The 10,184-nt window shown below is 45.7% G+C and overlaps 1 protein-coding gene across 1 annotated transcript; it reads left to right on the top strand.

The window, feature by feature from the left end:
* On the top strand, window positions 1–7,528 carry EMC8 (ER membrane protein complex subunit 8; the record flags this gene model as incomplete). The annotated part of the gene is made up of 5 exons (XM_005424801.3): window positions 1–33; window positions 3,789–3,865; window positions 5,287–5,356; window positions 5,824–5,918; window positions 6,842–7,528. Coding segments are annotated over 5 exons (435 nt in total), but the record flags the coding sequence as incomplete, so codon positions are not given.
* Between the last annotated feature and the right edge of the window lie 2,656 nt (window positions 7,529–10,184).

Genomic DNA, 10,184 nt, shown 5'->3' on the forward strand with positions numbered 1-10,184 from the left:
CTCGCCCCCATGCTGGAGGTGGCCCTGACCCTGGTGAGGTGATCCTGCCGGGGTGTGGGGTGTGGGGAGGGGTCCTGGAAGGGGTTTGGGTGGTGCAGGGCAGGGCAAGGGGGAGGAAATGGTGCAAAAATTGGGGGAATTGTGGTGGGAGAGCTGGGGGTGCTCACATGGGGAAGGGAAGGATTCAGGGAGAGCTCAGAGACCTTGCAGGGCTTAAAGGGGCTCCGGGAGAGCTGGAGAGGGACTGGGGACAAGGCATGGAGGGACAGGGCACAGGGAATGGCTCCCACTGCCAGAGGGTGGATTTAGATGGGATATTGGGAAAGAATTGTTCCCCATGACGGTGGGGAGACCCTGGCACAGGTGCCCAGAGCAATTGTAGTTGCCCCTGGATCCCTGGCAGTGCCCAAGGCCAGGCTGGACAGGGCTTGGAGCAACCTGGGACAGTGGAAGATGGAATGGGATGAGCCCCTCCAACCCAAACCATCCCATGATTGTGAGCAAAAGAAGATCCATCCCTTCTTGATACCGTTAAAAAGAACAAATTTCTGCCTCCTCCAGACTCGTCCTTAATGTTTCCCTCTGAGTTTTTCATCCCAGTAAACATTTTATTTGGAAACAAATTCCAGTTACTCCTAAATAAATTCTAGTTTTTTCCAGCTGAGATGATGCCGTGGCAATGTTGACATCTTTGTGGCTGAGCCTGAGCCCTGACCAGTTAGTTTTACCATTAAACACCCAAAATTGATCATTTGAAATATATTCACAGCAATGTGGGAGTAGCAGAGCACAGTGTGTTTTCATTAAATCAGGATTAAATGTCTTTCCACAGGGCTTGTGGCACTGAACTTTGGTAAACTTCAGGCCTTCAGTGCAGCTTTTTAGTATAGGTCTTGCAGCAGGATCGGATTATTAGGAAACAAATCCTGTTTCTTGCAACATCTGCAGGAAGAAAATTATCCCAGAGCCAAAGCAACGGCAGGTTTTTACTTATTTACTCTCAGTTTTTGGTACAAAAAGTTAAAGATTGGAAACTCCTGGTGTTTCCCACAATAATTAGGGCTCTGTGTGGTTCATCCTTTAAAAAACAGAATTTTACAAGAGCCCAGGGTCTTTTGCTGCTGTTCTGGGTTTAAACAAAGGCAAAGGTGTCAGTAATTCTGTCAGACCAGCTGTGAAAGTTGGATTTTCTCATGGAAAAGGTTGGAAGGAGGTGATTCCACATCATCTGTACAAGCTTGTGTGTGGATCCAGAATAAATCAGGGAGATCAGGGTGCTCAAACTCCATTTTTGTAGCAAAGCAGCTTCACTCCTAAAGAATTTCAGAGCTGTGGCAGGATTTAGTGGGATCTGCTTCTTTCCAGGCTCAGTTATTGCTGATTCTTGGTCAGCCCTCTGGGAGGGGTTTCAGAACCAACCCCACAAGTTCCACCTCCTCTTCCCTGCCCTGAGTCATCCCAGAATGGGATGGGAGCAAAAATACAGAAAATAGAGGAGGGACTTCCAAACTTTAAGGCTTTGCCTTCTCAAACTTTAGAGGGGGTCCAAGGAATAAATAAACCCCAAAAACCCCAAACAGCAGCTCCAGAGGGTGGTTGGGCACTGAATTCCCCAGGGAACGTTCACATTTCCAAGGTCCCAGAGCTCCAGGAGCGTTTGGACAGCGCTGCCAGGCACGGGGAGGGATTTTGGGGTGTTGGATTGATGATCCTTGGGGTCCCTCCCAGCTCAGGGCATTCCAGGATCCTCTGATTTCCAGAGAGTGGGAGCTCCAGTCCAAACACAGCAGCTCCTGTGTTTCATTTGCACTCTGAGATCCTTTCCCAAGCCAGAGTCGTGAAGAAAAAGTGAATTAAGTTGCACTCGAGCCTCTGAATTTCACTGCTAATTGATGTGGTTTTACAACCACAGCTCCAAAAAGGAGAAACCAAGGAACACTTCCCTCTCCTGGAATGGCACTCAGCTCCTCCTCCTCCTCCTTTTCCTCCTCCTCCTCCTCCTCCCAGGGTTTTCCAGCCCTGGTGGCTGCAGCAAACCAAAGCCACTTTGGATTTTTCCTTGGCAGGACTGGATGTGACTAAAAATATTTCTAATATTAAAAGTATTTCTGCCATTAAAAATATTTCTACCATTAAAGATATTTCTACCATTAAAAATACTTCTAACATTGAAAATATTCCTAATACTAAAAATATTTCTAAAATTGAAAATATTTCTACCATTAAAAATGTTTTTAATACTAAAAATACTTCTAATATTTCTAATAGGAGCTAATTGCTGTAGGATACTTGTGGGAACAGTGCTGGGCTTGGAACAGCTTTCATTCCAAAATGAGATTTTTTTTTCTCCCCCCTTTGTTTTATGCAGAAGCAATTTTTAATTACCAGTTAGGAAAGTGAGAACTTAAAATCATTCTCTTCTTTCTTTTCAAGACAATTTTTGGTAGGGAGCAAAAATGGATTTAGGACTGCGGTTTTTTAATTTTTAAATGGATGGAGTTGGGTTTTTTTTAAATAATTATTATTAATTTTACTGCCTGGGCTGCTGGCTCTAATGCCAAGCTTTCAAACCACTAACAATTAAAACCAGAGTCCTAAGCTCTCAAAATGGGTTTGGAATTGAAACAGCAGCTCTTGCAGGGCTGCACAGCTTTTTTTTTTCTATCACTTAAATCCGTGTCATCCCTTGGATTATTCACATCCCTGCTTTGTTTGGTTGGTTCTGCAGTCTAATACAATAATTATTGCTGAAAATGAGATTGATTTGACTCCCAGGATGCCACAGGTCAGCACCAGATGTATTTTTGGAGGCCTTTTTAATAGAGCTGGGCAGGGTTTTTTGAGGCCGTGCTCTCTAGGGACTGCAAAGGAAAATTCGAGCTGCTTCCTCCCCTTCTGTCTTTGTATTTTGCTGACTTGATACCCTCGATTCTAATAAAAAACATAATATATATATTTATAGATACCATGTATGTATATATATAGATAGATATTTTCAAAGTCATACTCAGCAGGAGGAATCCAGCTCCAGTTTAAAGCAGCAAGAACAGCAGTGTTTAAACCCATTTAATTAAAAAGTAACAACCAACAAAAGTACCTAAGTGTAAATCAAAATTTGTCTAAAGTTTATGCCAAAAGTACATCTGGTTAAGCATTTACATAGAAATGTTAAATAAGGGAGAACTCTCAACACAAAACAATTTTATCTCAGTTGAAAAGCTGCTAAATGGGACAAACTTCTGCCTCACATTCACCTTTCACCTCAAGCTTTGATTTTCTAATAAAGGCCCCAAATGGTGGCATTTTCCCCTAGAAATGGGACATTAGAAATTAGAAATAAAACCTTTCTGCAAGGACAGGGCAGCATTCCCTGAAGTGCCTTGGCAGGTGAACACTGACAGAAAATTGTCCCAGCCATTGGTGGGTGAGCCCCAAACCCTCTCCAGGCTGAGTTTAATTGTCCTGTCACTGGGATTTAGGCCAGGCTTTGACTGAGACAGCTCCTTGCTCTTTTGCTCCGTTTGGTTAATGCTTCCCATCATCCTCCAAACGCTCTGTTGGGTTTCTCCATCCCAGCTCAGTCAGCCCAACTGTGAGCACTCCCACAAAGCAGACAGAAATATGGATTTATTTCAAGAACCCCGTGGCAGAGATGGAGCAACACTGCTTTATTTACAGGACAGCCATGAGATTTCCTTCATCCTGGGTTGCTTTATTATTTTTTTTCCTTGATCCTGGAGGTTTGTTTTTTTTTTCCCTAGGATTCATTGTTGCCATTGCTTTTCCAGATTGATTCCTGGTGCAAGGAGAACAGCTACGTGATAGCTGGATACTACCAGGCGAACGAACGCGTGAAAGATGCCAGGTGTGTTGGGCCAATATTTCCTTCTGTTTGCTCTTTTAGCTCGTACCTTGGACTCTGCCAGCAGCAATCATCCCCATAAATCAGGCGTGTGTGATTCACTCTGACAACTGTCAGCTGCTTCCACATTGTCTCCGTGGGGCTGCGGGATGTGGCCTTTGGTCAGGTGCAGAAAGTCCTGGCTTTGCAGAATCCCTGCTCTCCTCCCGTGGCTGCTATAAAAGGCCACTCTTTGAACCAGTGCCAGCTTCTTGAATTGCAGTTGTCAGGGAAAAAGCCAAAATCTGCAGAGTGTTTGCTCGTGCAGTATGGATCTTGGAAAGTCTGACAACTCCCAGGTTCTTATGGAAAGTCAGGAGTGACCCGATTCTTTCCAAATTTCTTCATCGTGGCTGAGTTTTTTCAGAGCTGTTTTTTACATGGTAAAATGATGTCAGTCAGGCAGTGATAGCTCTTATTTATCACTTCTTTTCCTCAGGATTAGTCATTTTTTTTCCCTGCTGGCTGACTCAGATTACTCCCTAAACAATAAGGAACCTTCCTGTGGAGCCACAGTTTAATTTTAGATCTGTGTATTCCATGTTTTCCCCTCTATCTGTTGGACAAATCCAGGATTGGGACTAATTAGAATAAGAGTAATGTGTTTAAAGTATTGTGCCCCATCCCTGGAAGTGTCCAAGACTGGATGAGGCTTGGAGCAACCTGGGATAGTGGAAGGTGTCCCCACCCATGGCAGGGGATGGAAGAAGAGAATCTTTAAGGTTTCTCCCAACCCAAACCATTCCATGATGCTCTGATTCCAGTTTTTTGTTAATGTCTATTCAGACTCAATTATGGTTTTTAAGGAACACTTGTGACTTCTGAGGTGTCTAACACGGATAAAAGCATTATTTGTCCTTTCCTTATAAATCTGCTGCACACATTTTTAAGGAGAAATTACATTTTTTTCTCTTTGAAGTTTGAAAGAATGTCACAGGTTTGATTGTTTTTTGAAAGTTCAGTTTGATTTCTGAAGATAACTGGCACCACACAGAGACTGTCAATGGCACCACATTAAGTGACACCACATAGAGATTGTCACCTTTGAAACGTGGTAAAGGTTGTCACAGGTTATCTGATTTTGGGCAGGTTTTCAGTGCAGACTGGGGAGAAAACTCAGTTTCTGTTTTAAATGCCTGGCAGGGCAGAGTCTTTGGTCTGGGGGAAGAAGACAGGAGGCCACCAAATGTTGATTCCATGTCATTCCAAAGCCATTCCTAAACCCAGCTGAGCTGCCTTCTATCAGCTGTGGCATCAGCTCCTTTATCTTGTTCCTGTTTGCAAGCACCCAGAGTCACTCTCACATCTCTCTGAGCTCATTTCCTGATGCTTTCAGCTGAAACTGGTGGCTCCCATCACTCAGTTCCTTTTCCTTTCTGCTCCAGCCCAAACCAGGTTGCAGAGAAAGTGGCCTCCCGGATTGCCGAGGGTTTCACGGACACTGCGCTCATCATGGTAAAGAACTTCCTTCCCCTCACCCCCTGTGTGTTCTGACCCTGCTGCTGGACCAGGGAAATGCTGTTCTCTGGCTGCTTTCATGAGGAATTCAGTTTCTCTTCCCCTTCAAAATGCTCTGGGGAGGAGATGCAACAAGCAGAGAAGTACAGTGTAAATCCACAGAGGCACTGTGGTGAGCTCTCTGCCACCTCAGAAGAACTGGAGGCTTTCTCTGCATGTTCAGGCAGCAGCTTCTGGCTCCAGCCCACCTCCTGCAGCTTAAATTCTTACATTTAATGTCACAAGCAGGGCTTTGCCTCCTCATTGCTGTGACAAAGGACATTGGCAGCTTACATTTGGCATTTGGAGGGTAAAACAGTGGGTGGGTGTAAGATGCCCTGTTTTTACAAACTGATTTTGGGTTTATTTTCTCTCTTGGGATGCTGAGGAGGAGACTGAGGTGCTGTTTCCGTGTCCCACCCCAGGTTGACAACACCAAGTTCACCATGGAGTGTGTGGAGCCTGCCATCCACGTGTACGAGCTGCACGAGAACAAGTGGAGGTGCAAGGACCCCCACGTGTGAGTGAACCAGGAATTCGATGAGCTTTGGGGAAAAACAGGCTGTCCCTGTGAGGATGCTGCAGCCTGGCTTAATTCAGAGTTTTTCTGTGGTGATTCCTCTCAGTTTCTCTGGCACTTGAGACAGTAGTTCATGTTTGGACTCAGGTGTTTATTATTTCTTATCAGTGAAACCGTCTCACAACCATGAGTTTGGCAGCCTTTCATTAAAGGGCACAAAATGGCCAACAATCTCTTGTTACAAGGTCTTTTAAGGCTAACCTATCCAGTTAAGAAATGACACCTAGATTATTTTCCCTTTTAACCCAATAACTGATCCCTCAAAGCCGATAACTGATCCCTCGAAGCCCGCAATGTGGACTTTTCTGCCCAATTACAAAATGCCACCCAAACCCATGGAGAAGAAGGAAGAAGGTAAAGAAGAACAGCCAGTCTCCACCCTAAAACCTCCATCTTGTTTCATATTTAATTACAAAATGCCACCCAACAAACTTTTAAGTTTTCTACCCTGTGCTATCAGTAATAGCACAGGGTAGAAAACTTAATTAACTGATCCCTCAAAGCCGATAACTGATCCCTCGAAGCCCGCAATGTGGACTTTTCTGCCCAATTACAAAATGCCACCCAAACCCATGGAGAAGAAGGAAGAAGAAGGTAAAGAAGAACAAACAGCCTCCACCCTAAAAACTCCATCTTGTTTCATATTTATTTCTGTATTCTAAAACCCCAAACTTTAAGTTTTCTACCCTGTGAAATCACACACTTCTAACCAACTACACACCCATAATCCCAGTACTACCAATTAATTTTGGAAGCCTGTTCCTCAGCTTCAGGTCAAATGCAGCATTCTCTAGTAAGCACAGAAAGTTTAAAATTCTCAGCATCCAAGATTCCAACTGCTGCCTGGTTCTTTTCCATCCTAGTGACTTCTGTGAAGACTGGACCGAAGCCCAGCGCATCGCTGCCTCCCTGCTGGACAGCAAATCCTACGAGACCCTGGTGGATTTCGATAATCACCTGGATGACATTCGCAACGACTGGACAAACCCCGAGATCAACAAAGCTGTGCTGCACCTGTGCTAGGAGGGATCCTCCTGACTAATCCATGGGCATTCCCACTCTGTACTGAAGAGAGAAAAATGCTATTTTTGAATGTAAATAGAATTCATATTCAGTACCTTGTGTGGAAAGCTGACTGATTAAAGAGGAGGGGCCCGTCCCATGGCGCGGTGCTGTGTCCGTAAAGCCACAGGATGATGTTGGTGGTGACATTCCCTGGAAGAGCTGCCAGCTGTCGCTTCCAGCTGTCCTCGTGGACACCATCCCACTTGTAGTGAATGTTGCTATTCCTTGGAAACCAGAACTGCTTCTGCTTGGCCCCCACTGTTCCTATTCCAAGGTTTTGACTTTGGCTTTTCTAATCTTTAGAGAGGTTACTTTTTAACGATTTCTGGAAATACCTTTCCAAAAAAAAATAATCAATCCTGTCCTCAGGTGAGAGATTTTAAGGTCAAATAGATCAAATGGGAGGTGAATGGTTTCTTCTGGCCTGGGTTGGAATTGTAACTCTCTTGGCACAGTAAAATGCAAACTGCTGAGGATGTTCCATGCTCATGTGTCACCTGTTTTGCAGTGCTTTAGCATGACAGAGAGTTTTAAAGCAGTATTCCCAAATAATCTGGTGATTCCTGCTCTCCATGGGCTTGGCAAGCACAGTTACTGCTTGAATGTGTTAAACCCAAAGTAAATGATTTATAAAAAGGACTGGAAGCACACTACTGAGTTTGAATCTGCAGTTGGAGTCTACAGTAGTGAAATACTTTATTAATTTAGTGCATTTTGTGGGGGGAGTTAATCAGCAGATCTCATTTTCCACATGATCCAAGTAGATGGAATCAGGGAGCCTCGGTCTAGCCTAGTTCAGCTTTCCTTGTCTTTCCCATTAATATTTATTTCCAAAGAGAAGGTTCCTGGACAATGCAGCTTTATACCAGCCTAGAAAAGCTCTTTGTTGCCTCTCTCCTAACTGTAGTTAAACACAGCCTCAACCTGCAACATTCCTCCAGATTTTCTTCCCTTCCTGCCCAGAGACGTTATTACAAGGAAGATCCAAATATCCACAAAATGTCTGCCTGTCTCCAGTCTTAGTGTGAAAATCACAGCAAAGTTTGGGTTGGAAGGGGCTCAGAGATCATCTCATTCCATGGGCAGGGACACCTTCCCCATGAGCAGATGCTCCAAGCCCCATCCAACCTGGGCTTAGTTCAAAATGGAATTGTCAGAACCTCACCATTTTGAGTCAATAATCCCAAGTTTTCCTCCTGTTTTTTGAGAGGGATGGGGCAAGGCTTAAATCCCATTTGCAGCAGGGGAAGACCCTGGATGCCCCCAGGCTGTGGAGTTCCCTCCAGGTGAGATGATTCCACAGGGCCATGGGGTGAGGTGGGAGGGAGGAGAGGAAGCTTTGGGCACTTTGGTTTTTATCTCCCTGCTGTGCACGGGTGAGGTGTGATTACCAAAGAGATTGGCACCGAGACAAGAACCTTCCCTAGGCTGAGTCAGAAAGGGAAATGTTTTCACTTGTTGACTGAAAACATGTATTTAGCTCCCCAAACCAGTGAGATAACACATTCCAGTGGCTGCTCCACTCCATATCTGTAGGAAAAGATTTCCCTGGAGCAGAATGCAAAGCACCCAGGCTGCAGGAAGAGGACTTTGCACAAACAGCCAGCGAAATCCAAGGTATTGTTCCAGAGGCAGATCCTTATCTTGGCCAGATTCCTCGTGTGGGGTTGTCAGAAGGAGCTGCTGGTTCTCCTGAGCCAAAGGAAATGTGTTTCTTGTTCTTTGTAACAGCATCTCCTAATCAAGCTTTGATCATAAATATGCAAATTCAGGCTAATCCCGCTGCCCCTGTTAGGCAGTGTGTCTCCTCAGTGTGTAACCTGCTGGAATACTCTCTGTGACTAACCTGGGACACACTGCTGGAAGGGGAGCAGCTTTTAGTGCTTTGTCTTCCCCTTCTTTTAATCTTCTCTTTGCTTTCAAACGAGGATTTTTTGCCACCAGCAGAAGCCCAGGCTGGCTTTAGGCAAAGAGGACAAACCTGCAGATCTTATCTCCCCTGGCCTATTTGCATTGAAGGCTGGACAAAAGCAGCAATTCCATAAATCCAGGCAGCCACCGTGGCTCTCCTGGAAGAATGAGGAAGCTGCAGGGCTCAGGGAAGGCTGTGTTCCCCTCTCCTGCTGATGTGCCCAGGGCAAATGCTGCTTTCCTGGCTGGTTGATCCTCTGGATTCAGGGCAGGAATCCAAGGTAATTCCTTTTAAAACTTCAGGGGGAGGAAATCTTGGGGAAGGCATCTCTTGCTGAGAGCTGGGATGGCAGCACTGGGAATGTGTCCTACTCTTTTTTGGTTTGTTAGCACTTAATGACTTCCAGAATTAACTTTTTTCTCCCTATCCACCAAAATTTGGAGATTTAGCATTTACCTGCCCAGATGTTTTTTTAACCCCTAACTTTTTACCTCATCCACACGACCTGAAGCGCTTGGAAAAAAGAATCCCTGAATGGTTTGGGTGGGAAAAGATCTTAAAATCATCTCATTCCATCCTCTGCCATGGGCAGGGACACCTTCCACTGTCCCAGGCTGCTCCAAGCCCTGTCCAGCCTGGCCTTGGGCACTGCCAGGGATCCAGGGGCAGCCACAGCTGCTCTGGGCACCTGTGCCAGGACCTGCCCACCCTCACAGAGAACAATTCCTTGCCATTATCCCATCTAAACCATCCCTCTGGCAGTGGGAGCCATTCCTGTGTCCTGTCCCTCCATCCCTTGTCCTCTCCTGGAGCCCCTTTAGGGCTCTGAGCTCTCCCTGGATCCTTCTCTTCCCCATGTGAGCACCCCCAGCTCTCCCCACCTGTGGGATTCTCTTTTCCCCACTCAACCCGATTTTCCAGAACAGTGACAAACATCCCCACAAGCAGATGGGTGTCAGGAGCCACAGAACCCCTGAGCAGCTGCTCTGGGGCACTCACAAGTGAGGTCCCTGCTCCCAGGGAATGCCAGGTCCCACATTCTCCCTGAGCTCATCACTCTGTGTGTCCATACAAGGATTTGGGGAAATTTTTTCCCCATCCAGCAAGCAAATGCAGCCTGCTGCTGGCATTTTCCCTCTTCCCATCTGCTCCTGGGATGTTCCCTCCCCGAGGAAAGCGAGCGGAGATGTAACAGCTCCAACTCTTGGAGCTGATACAGGAGCAGGTGA

This window comes from Geospiza fortis, unplaced genomic scaffold (assembly GCF_000277835.1).
Source record: "Geospiza fortis unplaced genomic scaffold, GeoFor_1.0 scaffold102, whole genome shotgun sequence".
NCBI lineage: Eukaryota > Metazoa > Chordata > Aves > Passeriformes > Thraupidae > Geospiza > Geospiza fortis.